Source organism: Oncorhynchus mykiss, chromosome 26 (assembly GCF_013265735.2).
Source record: "Oncorhynchus mykiss isolate Arlee chromosome 26, USDA_OmykA_1.1, whole genome shotgun sequence".
Lineage (NCBI taxonomy): Eukaryota > Metazoa > Chordata > Actinopteri > Salmoniformes > Salmonidae > Oncorhynchus > Oncorhynchus mykiss.
The window spans coordinates 12,797,384-12,814,981 of NC_048590.1; the positions used below are offsets into that span (position 1 = coordinate 12,797,384).

The 17,598-nt window shown below is 43.7% G+C and overlaps 1 protein-coding gene across 4 annotated transcripts in view; it reads right to left on the minus strand.

Moving 5' to 3' along the window:
* Positions 1–17,598, minus strand: part of LOC110506264 (bifunctional glutamate/proline--tRNA ligase) — a 58,797-nt gene that overhangs the window by 20,891 nt on the left and 20,308 nt on the right. For 3 of the 4 annotated variants that reach the window (XR_002470940.2, XM_021585697.2, XM_021585698.2), the window contains exons 10-21: positions 14,166–14,399; positions 13,841–13,925; positions 13,543–13,602; positions 10,099–10,119; positions 8,997–9,107; positions 8,473–8,609; positions 2,611–2,818; positions 1,929–2,041; positions 1,476–1,587; positions 846–1,184; positions 451–666; positions 39–257 (exon numbers count right to left, since the gene is read on the minus strand). Coding sequence is in view for 3 of the 4 variants with exons in the window: in XM_021585697.2 (XP_021441372.2) it covers positions 39–257; positions 451–666; positions 846–1,184; positions 1,476–1,587; positions 1,929–2,041; positions 2,611–2,818; positions 8,473–8,609; positions 8,997–9,107; positions 10,099–10,119; positions 13,543–13,602; positions 13,841–13,925; positions 14,166–14,399 (1,855 nt within the window). In the remaining variant the exon portion in view is untranslated. The remainder of the gene's footprint in view (positions 1–38; positions 258–450; positions 667–845; positions 1,185–1,475; positions 1,588–1,928; positions 2,042–2,610; positions 2,819–8,472; positions 8,610–8,996; positions 9,108–10,098; positions 10,120–13,542; positions 13,603–13,840; positions 13,926–14,165; positions 14,400–17,598) is intronic. The other variant, XM_021585699.2, reaches the window with a different exon arrangement.

Genomic DNA, 17,598 nt, shown 5'->3' on the forward strand with positions numbered 1-17,598 from the left:
ATGAATGCCAGCCTATCATTCCTTCCTGTTGGCCTCACCTTGGGGGCCTTCTCAGTTTTCAGCTTCCTCACCAAGTCACCCTGCTGAGTCACATGTTCATAGACGCCTGAGCCAGATGTGACTGTGGGGGCTTGGGTGCTCTGTACTGGGGCTGCAGCAGGGACTGGGGCAGTTCCTGGCTTGTAGTCCTGACCTGTCGCCTGTTTGTACTCTGCCTTCAAGTCCAAGAGCTGCTTCACCGCAGCATCAACCTGGTCCTTTGTGGAGAGATTGATCAAATACAGTGGTTAGAGGGATGTAATGTTCTATCAATGGTAAAATGTAGAGAACAGTTATGAACAGTTGGAGCAAATAGAGATGAGAGACAAGTCTTACAATGTACTATAACCACATAATTCCCAATACCTGCAGGCTAAAAGTAAAGCATTATACTGAACTTGTCTTCCTTACCTTCGCTGATTTCTCAGATTTAAGCTTCCTCACAGTGTCTCCCTGTTCGGTCACACGTTCGTATAGGCCTGAGGGAGAGGATGAGGCGGATGAGGCAGAGAGAGCAGTCTTGGCTTGGGCAGCAGGAGGAGGGGTCATCCCTGGCTTGTACTCCTTGCCTGTGATCTGATGGAACTCAGCTTTAAAATCCGGCAGCTGCTTGACTACAGCATCAACCTGGTCCGGGAGAGAGAAAAAACAAGAGCGTTTAAAAAAAGAAACCTATTTTTTATTTCTACAGGTAGAAAATATTTTAACTTGTGACTAGGAGGCATCAAAAACAAAAATTAAATGAATAATGTTTAATCTTCCACTCGTGATCTTCCAAATGATAAACGAGAAAAATATACTCAAACCTTGGAAGCCTTCTCAGACTTCAGCTCCTCCTGCTGGGTGATGCAAGCAAAGGGGCAGGAGATGGAGTCAGCAGAAGGTGCGGGGGTTGCGGCCTTCTGAGTGGTGGAGCTGGCGGATGGAGCCATGCCTGGTTTGTAGTCCTGGCCAGTCAGCTGCTTGAACTGGGCCTTGAGTGACAGCAGCTCCTTTACCACTTTGTCCACCTTCTCCTTGGGGGCCTTGGTGGTTTTCAGATCGCGTACCTTCTCACCTTGAGCCACGATGCCGGAGAAAATGGCGCAGGCATCGCTAGCTGGGGCAGAGATGGGAGCGCCTTTGCACGTGGCTGGGAAGGGAACCTAAGAGGAGACAAGGAGTTTATTCCTTATATTACAGAAATGTTACAAAATCTGCAATAATCTAATTATTTACATGAATCTATAAGAATACAGGGTGTTTCTGAAAAATCAGGTGGAAGCACATCGCCAGGTGAGCCTCAGCTATATTGATTTGACTTATCCTATAAATGAGGAGACAAGTAGAGGAAGCCACTTCAGACTATTGAGATGAGCCCGTAGTTATTTCCTTTCTGTTGCAGTAAAGGAGAACTCTAGAAGAGGGGAAATAGAGGAGTAAGTATTAAGACTCACTGTGGTGGTGGTGGCCTTGCACTTCTCCTTGGAGCCAGCGGTGGGCATCTCCTTGGTGTGGCCATCGGGGATGAACAGCAGCACACAGGGACTCTCCTTACAGCTGTGGGGACTGGGTGACAACACCCAGGGACACGTTAGAAATACAGACACTGGAACGACGTGCTTCTGCATTTAGGAAATGTAGCACCCATCCAATCCTCTGGCCCAAGTCTAGTCTAGTTACCAGGGACAGTGTATTAATACAGACGCACTCTGGAACAATGCAGTAGTAGTTCATTTTGAAGAGGCATTGTGCTTTTCCTTTAGAGAATATCCATCTATTTATTTATTTATTTATTATCTCATCCAACTATCAAACCATCAATCCATCCACCCACGCATCCCTCCCACTTGCCCAAACACAGTCACAGTCAAATCAACTAGTCAAATATCTTGTAGAGGAGATAGAACCTGATTGGCTCGTAGGGCTGGTCACAGATGTAGAAGCCCCGCCTCTGCAGCTGGATGATGTCACCCTTCTTCAGGTCCTTCAGACAGGGGTCACCCAGCATCTTCTCCTCCAGCTGACAGAAAGAAAGGATGGGAGACAGATGTGAAGAAGAGAAAGAGAATGTGATAGAGGGATGTGAGGAGAAAAAGGAAAACCCTTTCAGTCTTCCGAAGGATTAGAAGAGTGTTCCTCTATACTGGTCAATGATATCTGCTCTATTCAGAATGATGTGCTTTAATAATAATACATTACATTGGTAAAGCACGTTTCATTATAGAGAATATTCCAAAAGTTCATAAAATAAACACCAAATCCATATATTTTTTTTAACTACAGGCCAGCTGACACTACAAGGGATAACACCACCAAGGAGCACCGCTATCAACAGAAAGCCTTCCTAAAGCCTTCCAACGGTCATTAGGCCACTTTTTAAAGGAAGTGGTCCGGGAGGGCATTCCAGAGGCTGGGGGCGGTCAAGCTGAAAACCTGATTCCCCAAGGAGGAATATACTTTATTATCATAACATTTTTACAAATAAAAAAAACACTCCCTCACACGACACACACACACACATCGCATAGACAAACACCCTTGACTCACACACACACCTACACTTGACCCATCCCACCCTTGCTCACCCACCTTGCTCTGTTTGTTGATGTACTCCTTGAAGTCATCCTCCTTGCCTATGACAGGCTTGGTGATGAGGTGCTGGTAGTTAACGCAGACGGTGGGCAGCAGGGGCGCGCGGGGGGTCTCGGCCAGCCACGTGATCTTGGTGGTCTTCTTGTAGTCCTTGTTCTCCAGGTTCAGTTTTCCGTCCAGGGAGGTGACCTTACCACTGGCATCTCTGGATCACAGAGATCAAGTGAGGTAGAGTGGGGGGTGGGGGGGGGGGGGGGGGGGTAGTAGTTAGGAAGTTGACATGTCTTTTTACCATCATTGTACATTTGGCAACATTTTACTTCGAGTCAATGCATTTTAATGTGACACATCAGTGACGTTGAGCGAGAGAAAGACAGAAGGGTATGCAGTGCCTTCAGAAAGTATTCAGACCCCTTGACTTTTTCCACAGTTAGGTTTCAGCCTTATTTTAAAATGTATTAAATATTTTTTTCCCCACCCTCAATCTACACACAATACCCCTTAATGATAAAGCAAAAACAGGTTTACTAATTTAGAAAATAAGTAAGTATAAGTATTCAGACCATTTACACAGTACTTTGTTGAGGTACCGTTGGCAGCAATTACAGCCTCAAGTCTTCTTGGGTATGACGCTGCAAGCTTGGCACACCTGTATTTGGGAAGTTTCTCCCATTCTTCTCAAGCTCTGTCAGGTTGGATGGGGAGTGTTGCTGCACAGCCAATTTCAGGTCTATCCACAAATGCTGGATCGGGTTCAAGTCCGGGCTCTGGCTGGGCCACTCAAGGACATTCAGAAACTTGTCCGGAAGCCACTCTTGCATTGTCTTGGCTGTGTTCTTAGGGTCGTTGTCCTGTTGGAAGGTGAACCTTCGCCCCAGTCTGAGGTCCTGAGCGCTCTGGAGCAGGTTTTAATCAAGGATCTCTCTGTACATTGCTTTGTTCATCTTTCCCTCAAACCTGACTAGTCTCCCAGTCCCTGCCGCTGAAAAACACCCCCACAGCATGATGCTGTCACCACCATGCTTCACTGTAGAGATGGTGCCAGGTTTCCTCCAGACGTAACGCTTGGCATTCAGGCCAAAGAGTTCAATCTTGGTTTCATCAGATCAGAGAACCTTGTTCCTCATGGTCAGAGTCTTTAGGTGCCTTTTGATAAACTCCAAGCAGGCCGTCATGTGCCTTTTACTGAGGAGTGGCTTCCATCTGGCCACTCTACCATAAAGGCCTGATTGGTGGAGTGCTGCAAAGATGGGGGAACCTTCCAGAAGGACAACCATCTCCACAGAGGAACTCTAGAGCACTGTCAGAGTGACCATGGGGATCTTGGTCACCTCCCTGACCAAGGCCCTTCTCCTCCTTCTTGGAGAACTTCAACGCTGCAGAAATGCTTTGGTACCCTTCCCCAAATCTGTGCATCGACACAATCCTGTCTCGGAGCTCTACGGACAATTCCTTTGACCTTATGGCTTGGTTTTAGCTCTGACATGCAGTCAACCGTGGGATCTTTATATAGACAGGTGCACCTTTCCAAATCTCATGTCCAATCAATTCAATCTACTACAGGTGGACTCCAATCAGGTTGAAGAAACATTGAAGAATGATCAATAGAAACAAGATGCACCTGAGCTCAATTTCAAGTCTCATAGCAAAGGGTCTGAATACTTAAATGCAATATTTCATTATTTTCATAAATTAGCAAAAAACCTGTTTTTGCTTTGTCATTACGGGGTATTGTGTGCAGAATGCTCAGGATTTTAAAAAAAATAAAAAATTGAATAAGGCCTTAACGTAACAAAACGTGGAATAAGTCAAGGGGTCTAAATATTTTCTGAAGGCACTGTATATTAGTTACATGGTGTAGCTATAACATCTAGGCTAGGGCATGTGGAGAGCCACAGCATATTTTATTTTAAATTTATTTAACTAGGCAAGTCAGTTATTAACAAATTCTTATTGACAATGACGGCCTACTTAGAAGGCAAAAGGCCTCCTGCAGTAACGGGGGCTGAGATTAAATAAAATATATATTTTTTTTATAAATATACACACAACGTATCAAGTGATCTTGATTAGTTGAATTCAGTGTTTCACTGCTTAGCTGGTACTGCTGTTTCCTGGGACTAGGTGAACACTTGCCTAGTCAAAGCCCTCTGGAATAGCCTTCTGTAAAAAGCTGCACATCTAAAAAATATATTCCGATCCCACTTTAAATTAAGAACCATTTATGAAGGCTTTATATAGCATACATAAAAAGCGTCAAGCACAAAATAAATGCTTCACAAATCTATAGGATTATGTCATGGTTTATAATGAGTCTGTAGCCATGAAGTGCTTTGAAAGGCTGGTCATGGCTCACATCAACACCATTATCCCAGAAACCCTAGACACACTACAATTTGCATACTGCCCCAACAGATCCACAGATGACGCAATCTCTATTGCACTCCACACTGCCCTTTCCCACCTGGACAAAAGGAACAGCTATGTGAGAATGCCATTTATTGACTACAGCTCAGCATTCAACACCATTGTGCCCTCCAAGCTCATTACTAAGCTAAGGACCCTGGGACTAAACACCTCCCTCTGCAACTTCCTGACGGTCCTCCCCCAGGTGGTGAGGGTAGGTAACAACACATCGGCCACACTGATCCTCAACACAGGGGCCCCTCTAGGGTGGGCGCTCAGTCCCCTCCTGTACTTCCTGTTCACTCATGACTGCATGGCCAGGCACGACTCCAACATCAACATTAAGTTTGCTGATGACGACAGTGGTAGGCCTGATCAACGACAATGATGAGACAGCCTATAGGGATGTCAGAGACCTGAACGTGTGGTGCCAGGACAACAACCTCTCCCTCAACGTGATCAAGACAAAGGAGATGGAGGACCGAGCATGCCCCCATTCTCATCAACGGGGCTGTAGTGGAAAAGTTGAGAGCTGCAAGTTCCTTGGCGTCCACATCACCAACCAACTAACATGGTCCTAGCACACCAAGACAGTCGTGAAGAGGGCACGACGAAACCTATTCCCCCTCAGTAGACCGAAAAGATTTGGCACGGGTCCTCAGATCCTTAAAAGGTTTTACAGCTGCACCAGAGAGCATCCTTACTAGAGGTCGACCGATCATGATTTTTCAATGCCGATACCGATAATTGGAGGACCAAAAAGGCGATACCGATTTAAAAATCGGTCGATTTTTGTTGTTGTTGTAATAATGACAATTACAACAATACTGAACACTTATTTTAACTTAATATAATACATCAATAAAAATCTATTTAGCCTCAAATAAATAATTCAATTTGGTTTAAATAATGCAAAAACAAAGTGTTGGAGAAGAAAGTAAAAGTGCAATATGTGCTTGCTCAGAACATGAGAACATATGAAAGCTGGTGGTTCCTTTTAACATGAGTCTTCAATATTCCCAGGTAAGAAGTTTTAGGTTGTAGTTATTATAGGAATTAGAGGACTATTTCCCTCTATACCATTTGTATTTAATTAACCTTTGACTATTGGATGTTATTATAGGCACTTTAGTATTGCCAGTGTAACAGTATAGTTTCCGTCCCTCTCCTCGCTCCTCCCTGGGCTCGAACCAGCAACACAATGACAACAGCCACCATCGAAGCAGCATCACCCATGCAGAGCAAGGGGAACAACTACTAGAAGGCTCAGAGCGAGTGACGTTTGAAACGCAATTGGCACGCGCTAACTAGCTAGCCATTTCACTTCGGTTACACCAGCCTCATCTCGGGAGTTGATAGGCTTGAAGTCATAAATAGCGCATTGCTTGACGCACAACGAAGAGCTGCTGGCAAATGCACGAAAGTGCTGTTTGAATGAATGTTTACACGCCTGCTTCTGCCTACCACCGCTCAGTCAGATACTTGTATGCTCAGTCAGATTATATGCAACTAACACGCTAGATAATATCTAGTAATATCATCAACCATGTGTAGTTAACTAGTGATTATGATTGATTGTTTTTTACAAGATAAGTTTAATGCTAGCTAGCAAATTACCTTGGCTTACTGCATTCGCGTAACAGGCAGTCTCCTTGTGGAGTGCAACGAGAGAGAAGCAGGTCGTTATTGCTTTGGACAAGTTAACTGTAAGGTTGCAAGATTGGATCCCACCAGCTGACAAGGTGAAAACGAACGATGGGTTAACTGCCCCTGAACGAGGCAGTTAACCCACCGTTCCTAGGCCGTCATTGAAAATAAGCAGTTGTAAATAAGAACTTGTTCTCAACTGGCCTACCTGGTTAGATAAGGTGAAATAAAAAAAATGTCAAATTAATACAAATATTACATGTATTAGACTTTTAACTGACTTGCCTAGTTAAATAAAAAAAGGTATTACATTTAATTTTTTTATAAAATCAGCAAATTGCTGTCCAAAAATACTGATTTCCGATTCTTATGAAAACTTGAAATCGGCCCTAATTAAATCGGCCATTCAGATTAATCGGTCGACCTCTAATCCTGACTGGTTGCATCAATGCCTGGTATGGCAACTGCCGAGCACAAGGCACTACAGAGGGTAGTGCGTACGGCCCAGTACATCACTGGGGCCAAGCTTCCTGCCATCCAGGACCTCTATACTAGGCGGAGTCAGAGGAAGGCCTTAAAAATTGTAAAAGACTCCAGCCACCCTAGCCATAGACTGTTCTCTCTGCTACCGCATGGCAAGTGGTACCGGAGCACCAAGTCTAGGTCCAAGAGGCTTCGAAACAGCTTCAACCCCCAAGCCATAAGACTCCTGAACATCTAATCAAATGGCTACCCAGACTCTTTGCATTGTCTCCCCACCCTCTTTTACACTGCTGCTACTCTGTTATTATCTATGCTTATTCACCCCTGTATATAGCCTCGCTAAACGTTTTACTGCTGCTCTTTGTTACTTTTATTTATTTTTTTAGGTATTTTTCTTAACAGCATTGTTGGTTAAGGGCTTGTAAGAAAGCAATTCACTGTAAGGTCTGTATTGGGCGCATGTGACAATTAGATTTCATTTGACGTAATTGCCAAATGTGACATAACGCAGTGGTTCTTAAGCCTGTTCCTGGGGACTCAAAGGGGTTCACAATTTTATTTTTGCCTTAGCACTATACAGATGATTCAAATGATCTGATTCAAAGCTTAATGGTGAGTTGGTCTGTAGGGCCAAGGCAAAAACAAAAATGGGTCCACAGGAACAGGATTGAGAACCACTGACATAACGCACTGTTTATTAGGGATGTAATGATTGACCAATAGGCATCGGTCCCCAGTTCAAATGTTTAAGATGAGTGCATTGGTCCACGGGACCCCAAACTGATCCAAATGTAGCATGCATCGGTCATAACATCAACTGAAACATTACTTTGTTGTTGTTGCTTGTATTACTTTCTTTCAACCTTCTGAAAATATCCCTAATCTTCTGTGACAACTGATGTGTCCTCTACTTTAGTGTCAAACTAAGCATGTAACTGTGTTGACAGTCATTGATCTACAAGTCATTTTGCATCCCGAACAACCCAGGCAATATCAGTAGCCTAGTCAAACTGCGCACTGTTTCGCATGCTGACCAATGACAGGTTGGCCGCGAGTCACTTTCAGCATTCAAACATTTGTAAAATGACTTGCGCAAAATTAGGCTTTATCAGTTGAGTGACAACCAATGTCATTTATTAGGTTATGTATCTAGATACTTATCAAATGGTCTTGAAAGGGAAATATACACATCCATAATGTTTATAGACCATTTTTAAAGTATGACATGCTCATATAGATGATTTGAGAAGCATTTGTATGGTGCTTATGAAGCCTGTATGTATGCTTTATAAGTTGAACTTTAAGGTGGGATCACAATCTTACTTGTGGATCTGGGTGATGATGATGTTTCCCCAGTTGATGAAGGTGACTATCTCTCCCTTTGTGAAGGTCTCTGCATCTGCCCCCTCCACCAGCACCCTGGGTCCGTACCACACCTCTTTCATCCCCACCTCTGTGTTCTGGGAGGGTAAAAAAAAATACATTTGCTAGGTTTAGTAGCAGATGGTATGATTGATTGACTATATTTGGTTGATTTGGCAGTTTATTTTACTATATTAATTTGGTTATTAATTTAGGAAAGATTAAGTTGGTTGATAATTCACAACATATACACTCAACTCGACTGAGGTATTTTGATTGTGAGGGGAACTCTTAGCATTGTCAGAGTAATATACATGCCATACTTTGGCTGCTGAACACTAGATTGGAGTGCAATACTTCTATCTTGTCAGGCTTTGTCCAAAATGACACCATAATCCCTATATAGTGCACTACTTTTGGCTTTTGTATTGTACTTTGTCGGGAATAGTGTGCTACTTCAGTGCAAATAATTGGCATCAGGGTACCTTGGGGTGTTTGACGGCCTCCTTCATCTCCTCTGTTGCCTCAGGGATGACAACAGGGACTGAGTAGGATCCTGACAGGGCCGTGTATCTGGGGGCCACTGGGTCGATAATCTACAGACACACAGAAATGGAAGACGTTCATTATTGCAATGATTTCCTGTGTAGACATAAAAACTCATTCAATATCCTGACTGAAGACTAGTCCACAGAGGACAGTTCAATTGGACCGGAACATCTTCAACTTATTTCACACTAACCAGCTGAGCCTACAGAGCAGAGGGGTACTGTGCTGGCCTGGTTATGCATCTACCATGGTTGTTGGAACCATGCTGGAAACAACAAAGTGAAAGGAAAATACCCAACCCAGCACAGTACAGCTTGGCTCAAGTGTCAAAATAGTATTTTTCTGGGCAAGTGAACAGAAATACTTTCACCATACACACCATTGAAGGAAGAAAAGAAGGGGTGGATGGTGGTGGCAGAGTACAGGGACGACATGGAGGATAGAACGTAGAGGGGGATCCAGTTTTGCAGTATGTATTGCCAGCTACACAGACTAAAGGCAAAATGGGAGCATCTATAACCATGGGGAGAGGAGGACCTTTGAATGTTTCACATCCTGTAGCCAAGTAAAAACCGAGCCTAACAATGCACTGCTGTCATGTTATATACGGGTATGCCGGTGCCACCAAAGGTTTTCCTAATCAGAGTTTATAGATACTAGTAGTCTTCCAAAATATGTCTGTGAAAGTGAATAGTCACTTTTCGAAGACTACTGGAATCCACTGTTTTCCTTGTGCTAGTCACCTCTACACCTCAAAGCTGCCAGTTGTGGGAATGGGAGGTGGCCGTAAAATCAGGGACACATAAGCAATGGGACAGGAGTGTCTAAGAGATCAGTATGGGGGTAGGGGAAGAAAGTTAACTTTACAGGGATGTTCTTCTCAGAAGTGACTAGGAGTCAGACTCCAGAATGAGCTTAACATTTGCTCCGAGTGGGATTTAAGCAAAATTGTTGTAGAATTAATGAAAATGCAGATTGGAGAAGACGGGGGAGGAACAGGATGGAAAGCACAAAGATGGAGGGAAGGAGGAGGAGTACCTTGATACAGCTAATTGGCAGCTTGGAAACAGAAAGTGAGATGCAGTTCAATGTCAAACGAGAGAGAGACTGGAGGTTCGGAGTGGGTAAAACAAGTTCAGACAGGATCGGGTACATCTACTACATCCCTCCCCTCCTCATTGCCAATATCATGGGCTTAGAGGGGAAATAAATGTCTTCCCTGGATATAATATATGACATACATAGCAATGTTTAAATCATTAATGGTTTAGAAGAATGGGGTGTTTGTATATTGGACACAAAAAAAAATGGCACCTTGACAACACCTAGCCCACCTGACCATGGAGGAGCACTTTTGCATGACGTCATCCAGCCCAGACGCAGAGGTGCGCAAATTTAAGAGGAGGCAGTTACTGCATGCAGACAGACAATGGAATGCCAAGATTTACATGAAATTCTGAAAGGTAGCAAGGAGTGTATAAATTAGGGGGATATGATAGCAATGAATGTTAGTCTCCCAGATGGGGCTGAATTGTATTATCTGTGGCAAAAAAATATATAATATATATACAGTGCCTTGCGAAAGTATTCGGCCCCCTTGAACTTTGCGACCTTTTGCCACATTTCAGGCTTCAAACATAAAGATATAAAACTGTATTTTTTTGTGAAGAATCAACAACAAGTGGGACACAATCATCAAGTGGAACGACATTTATTGGATATTTCAAACTTTTTTAACAAATCAAAAACTGAAAAATTGGGCTTGCAAAATTATTCAGCCCCCTTAAGTTAATACTTTGTAGCGCCACCTTTTGCTGCGATTACAGCTGTAAGTCGCTTGGGGTATGTCTCTATCAGTTTTGCACATCGAGAGACTGAACGTTTTTCCCATTCCTCCTTGCAAAACAGCTCGAGCTCAGTGAGGTTGGATGGAGAGCATTTGTGAACAGCAGTTTTCAGTTCTTTCCACAGATTCTCGATTGGATTCAGGTCTGGACTTTGACTTGGCCATTCTAACACCTGGATATGTTTATTTTTGAACCATTCCATTGTAGATTTTGCTTTATGTTTTGGATCATTGTCTTGTTGGAAGACAAATCTCCGTCCCAGTCTCAGGTCTTTTGCAGACTCCATCAGGTTCTTCCAGAATGGTCCTGTATTTGGCTCCATCCATCTTCCCATCAATTTTAACCATCTTCCCTGTCCCTGCTGAAGAAAAGCAGGCCCAAACCATGATGCTGCCACCACCATGTTTGACAGTGGGGATGGTGTGTTCAGGGTGATGAGCTGTGTTGCTTTTACGCCAAACATAACGTTTTGCATTGTTGCCAAAAAGTTCAATTTTGGTTTCATCTGACCAGAGCACCTTCTTCCACATGTTTGGTGTGTCTCCCAGGTGGCTTGTGGCAAACTTTAAACAACACTTTTTAAGGATATCTTTAAGAAATGGCTTTCTTCTTGCCACTCTTCCATAAAGGCCAGATTTGTGCAATATACGACTGATTGTTGTCCTATGGACAGAGTTTCCCACCTCAGCTGTAGATCTCTGCAGTTCATCCAGAGTGATCATGGGCCTCTTGGCTGCATCTCTGATCAGTCTTCTCCTTGTATGAGCTGAAAGTTTAGAGGGACGGCCAGGTCTTGGTAGATTTGCAGTGGTCTGATACTCCTTCCATTTCAATATTATCGCTTGCACAGTGCTCCTTGGGATGTTTAAAGCTTGGGAAATCTTTTTGTATCCAAATCCGGCTTTAAACTTCTTCACAACAGTATCTCGGACCTGCCTGGTGTGTTCCTTGTTCTTCATGATGCTCTCTGCGCTTTTAACGGACCTCTGAGACTATCACAGTGCAGGTGCATTTATACGGAGACTTGATTACACACAGGTGGATTGTATTTATCATCATTAGTCATTTAGGTCAACATTGGATCATTCAGAGATCCTCACTGAACTTCTGGAGAGAGTTTGCTGCACTGAAAGTAAAGGGGCTGAATAATTTTGCACGCCCAATTTTTCAGTTTTTGATTTGTTAAAAAAAGTTTCTAATATCCAATAAATGTCGTTCCACTTCATGATTGTGTCCCACTTGTTGTTGATTCTTCACAAAAAAATACAGTTTTATATCTTTATGTTTGAAGCCTGAAATGTGGCAAAAGGTCGCAAAGTTCAAGGGGGCCGAATACTTTCGCAAGGCACTGTATATTTTTAAATACAAATAAAAATTGGCCAAATACTTATAGAACTTTAATCAGTTTGTGACACCCACTATGTATAAAGTATGCTGGACGGTGACATTCACGTTTATTTTGAGAGAAACTTGTTTCATGATCACATCAATCAAACGTAAAGGCTAATGATGGACAGGAACCTAGAGTCACCTCAAATAGTAGAGTCGGTTTCCATGGGCCTTAAGTCTATTCGTGGAATAAAAATAAAGTTTAGTGGAGATTCTCCATTGAACATTATTTTTAGTCCGGAACTACACTTAATCTAGGTCTATGAAACCGACCCTTATAGTTAAGGTAAGAAGAAGTCGTACATTCTTCATTAAAACGGCCACTAAGTTTAAGCCACTGACAGAGCTACGTCATGAAGAGGAGGGAATGTGCAGGAAGATTTTATGTTTGTGCTTTTCTAATAACCAATTCGACTGGGTTCATGCAAGTGACTGATTCATCGTGCCTGAGAGGAATCCTCACTATTAGAATAAGCAATTTGGTAGTACAACCAGAACATTGTTTTGAGAATCGAAAGGGTTCTCTCTGTTTCAAGGTCTCAGCTTGGAGAGAAGAAGCCTCGTGAGGTATTAGTCGGTCACATGCATGAACCAAACGTTAATGATGAAGAAGCTAAATCATGCAAATGTAGCTAGTCTGTGTAATCAGTATATAAGAGATCTAACGGGACTGCCCCGGTGGAGCTCATTTCAGACCAGTACTTCATGCATCGAAGTTTGACTGTTACATCTTCAGCTTGCTGACAATAAAGAATAATTCATTTAAGATTGACTTCAGGTGTCCCTGTGTAGAATGTCCTGGACAGAAGGATGGAAAGTGGGGGATGAAGGGAGGAAAAGGAGTCAAGCAGAGGAGAAAAAGAGCAGCACAAGGAAGGCAGCAATGCAAGCTGTGAGTAGGCACCCTATCAAAAGAACCATGTGTGTGTGCACGTGAAACAAGCTTCCTTAGGGATTCGGAGCATTTCATTTTGCTCCAACCAATTTGGGCAACCAAAACCTTCAATAACTGAACATTTCTAAAAACCTACAATACAGTCTTGTCAAATCTACCAACAATGTATTTTCCCCTCATGCCACCGATTTTCATATATGGGATGGCGTGAGGTGACCAGCTTCACCCCTACAGTGGGTTTCAAAGTAGCAAGCTTTAATTAGGATCAAGGGGCAGGATTCAATCAGGATCAGTCCAAATGGGTATGTAGGGAGTATGTGGATGGGAATATCAGTGTCCATGCATGCATACCTTCTTGTTGAAGGCCCAGATCTTGTCCCATTCCATGTTGACCACGGACCTGGATCCACCCTGGGTGAGTTGGGGGAAAAAACAAAATAAGGTTTCAAAGAAGGAATCAACAAGGGAATAAAAGGGGGGATACAGGCTAAAAACCTGAAAGTAAGATGGGATGAACATCAACATCCCCAAGGTTCTTAGACACACACACACACAGTTCATTAAGATCTGAGGAACCAATGAGTACTAGAAAGCAGTTTAGACAGTAATTTCTCAAAACGGGGATGTACATAGCAAAACACACACACACCTGGGCAGCGATGAACTGCTTGAGGCCCTCGACGGTCATTCCTCTGCGCAGGACACCTCTGACAGTTGGGAAGCGAGGGTCGTCCCTGAGGGAGAGGGGAAAGAAAATAGTGAAGATTATCTTATACCAACGGATCTCAAAAATCTACTTCGCCAGTGAAAAGCAACTATTTATTCCAGAGAGATTGTTTAAAAAACAGAGTGGTACTTCCTGTACTTGTCAAATTAGAACACCGGTCTTCATTTACAGTTACATACAATTTTGCTATGGTGTGTCCTAGTGAACCCAACACCCTGTCGTGTGGAAAGGATATTAGTGGACTCACCAGCCATCGACGTAGCCCTGGTCAACGAACCAGGTGAGCTTGCGCTTGGAGAGCACAGTGTTGTTGAGGTTGAGCCGGGCGTACTCCCAGATGTAGGGCTTGCGCAGACGCAACGCCTCGATCACCCAGTAGAACTGGTCGTCGCGATCGTGGTACTCTGTTGTGCGCAGCGCATGAGTCACGCCCTCCACACTGTCAACGATGGGGCAGGCAAAGTCGTACGTGGGGTACACCCTGGGGGAGGGGTAGAGAGAGGGTTGAGTCACTATTTTGGAAAGGATGATGCTTCTATACTGTCCCCCTGTATGTCTTCATGAAATGTGTGAAGCCTGTAATGCACCTTTGTGAGCGGCTGCACAGGATATACCATATTTGCCAGGCGTGAGCCAAGAGTGATACCAGTGTTTCCCCTCTATTCATTCAGCAGCGATGGGCAGGCAAAAATATTTCAGTGTAACCTTGAAATGACTAAAACCATACAAAGTATGTATAAAAAATTATGGAGCTATATTTTTTATAAGATCATCTATAAAGGAATTAAAAACTAGACAGTTGGGGAGAATCAACAATTTGTTGCATGGGGTGCCCCACTGATTTTGTTGCGCTTGAGTGACTGACAGTATAACATTGCAAAATGTGTAGATTTGCAGGAAGTTAGCTTTAAAACAGCAAAATTTCACCCACGCCCAATGAATGGCCCCCGGAGGAGATGGCTGCCATCTTACATGCTCCTAACCTGTGCTATTTTTCTCATTGTTTGTAACTTATTTTTTTACATAATGTTGCTGCTACCGTCTCTTATGACCGAAAATACATTTGGGACATCAGAACAGCGATTAATCACCTCAAAATGGAAAAAAACAAATTAACGAGTCCGGTGCGAAGGATATACTGCTTTCTTGGGAACAGGCCCATTTGCGTGAAGAAAAGATGGAGAAAAAGGGGGCAGAGGTCGGGCTGCCTTCTGTGAATTCATAGGCAAGTGAGTAAACCTCCAATACCATCCGTTCTATTGGTCAACGTGCAATCATTGGAAAACAAAATGGATGATATACGATCAAGACTATCCTACCAACGAGACATTAAAAACAGTAATATCTTATGTCCCACCAAGTCGTGGCTGAACGACGACACGGATAATAGAGATGACGGGATTTTCCACTCATCGGCAGGCCTGACAAGCTACGTCTCATAAGACAAGGGGCGAGGGTGTGTCTATTTGTCAATAACAGCTGGTGCACGATGTCTACTATTAAAGAAGTCGAGGTATTGCTCACCTGAGGTAGAGTAACTTAAGATAAGCTGTAGACCACACTATCTTTCAAGAGTTCTCATCTATATTATTTGTAGCAGTCTATTTACTATTCACTTAGAAGAGACTAAAGCGGAGAACACAGACCTGCTGCTGCACACGGTTGTGGGAGTTTCAGTGAGTTGTTGCCTGAAATCAAGGAGTTTCAAGGTTTCCAAACATGCAGAATATGCACAGCTAGAGGACACACAGTGACTCCTGGATTGAGCATTTCTCATTGACATAACTGACATGCTTAATGAATTGAATGTAGAACTGCAAGGAAAAGGAAAACATGTAACTGACATGATCAGCTCTGAACATTTAAATGCAAACTACGACTGCTCACAAGAAAGCCGAAACGTAAGGACCTGCACTTCTGTCAACACATGCATTCAGAACTTGAACGACAGGGCAAGGACACAGCACAGATTTACAATGCACGTTACGTGGAGCAAGTCCAGAGTATCTTATCTGAGTTTGACAGTAGTTTCTCTGACTTTGCATCACTTGAGCCTATTGCCACTTATATGTGCTTTCCATTTGTCACAGACATAAATGTGGAAGTCATTGCCTCCAAAATGGGATCACTTTTTCAGTTGGACACAACTAAAGCAACTAAAGCAGAAACAGAATTTCTCACCATTAAAAATGACATTCAGCTGATATTCAGGCCAGCCACTGAGATGAAGGAAGAGTTCTGGGAGCTACTGCAAGAAGAGAAGTATCCCAACATAACAAGATGTGCTCTCAACTTTACCAGCCCTTTTTGGATCAACCTACCTCTGAGTCTGCATTCTCACATGAAGAAAATAAAATCCAAGTACAGATTTACTATGACTGAGGACAAACTTGTGGCCTGCATGAGACTTGCAGCAAGCTGCTACAGACTATGAAAAAAAACTAAAAACTACTTGCCTCCACCCAATGCCAAAAAACACACTAAGGTAGGAAATTAAATGAGTTGCACTAATTGTGGAAAACATGTTTTTGGTCCACATTATATTTGGGTATCAAATAGGTATCATAGCAGCAGGTCCATACTCAGTGGTGTGTTGCATTTCATACATTTTGTTGGTTGGTTTAGAGACTGGTAGATCTCATCAGGATGGCAAATGAAGAAGTAGATCTCACGTCAAAGAAGGTTGGGCACACCTGCCTTAGACCCACTCACACAATTCTCATACCATCCCAACAGATCCACAGACTACAATCTCAATCGCACTCCACACTGCCCTTTCCCACAACAAAAAAAACAGCTATGTGAGAATGCTATGCATTGACTACAGCTCAGCGTTCAACACCATAGTGCCCTCCAAGCTCATCAATAAGCTAAGGACCCTGGGACTGAACACATTCCTCTGCAACTGGAACCTGGACTTCCTGACGGGCCACCCCCAGGAAGTAATTGAGGAAACAACACATCTACCATGCTGATCCTCAAGACTGGGGCCCCTCAGGGGTGCGTGCTTAGTCCACTCCTGTACTCCCTGTTCACCTACGACTGCATGGCCAAGCACAACTCCAACACCATCATTAAGTTTGCTGATGACAACAGTGGTAGGCCTGAATATCGACAACGATGAGACAGCCTATAGGGAGGTCAGAGACAACAACCTCTCCCTCAATGTGAGCAAGACAAAGGAGCCGATTGTGGACTGCAGGAAAAGGTGGGTCGAACATGCCCCCATTAACATTGTCAGGGCTGTAGTGGAGCGTGTCGGGAGCTTCAAGTTACTTGAAGCATGGTCCAAACACACCAGGACAGTCGAGGAGAGGGCACGAAAACACCTATTCCCCCTCAGGAGACGGAAAATATTTGGCATGGGTCCCCAGAAAGTTCTACAGCTGCACCATCGAGAGCATCCTAACAGGCTGCATCGCCGCCTGGTATGGCAACTGCTCAGCCTCCGACCGCAAGGCACTACAGAGGGTAGTGCGTACGGCCCAGTACATTCCTGAGGCCAAGCTTCCTGCCATCCAGGACCTCTATACTAGGCGGTGTCAGAAGAAGGCCCTAAAAACTGTCAAAGACTCCAGCCACCTAAGTCAAACTGTTCTATCTGCTACCTCATGACAAGCGGTACCGGAGCGCCAAGTATAGGACCAAAAGGCTCTATCAGCTTATATCCCCATGAGACT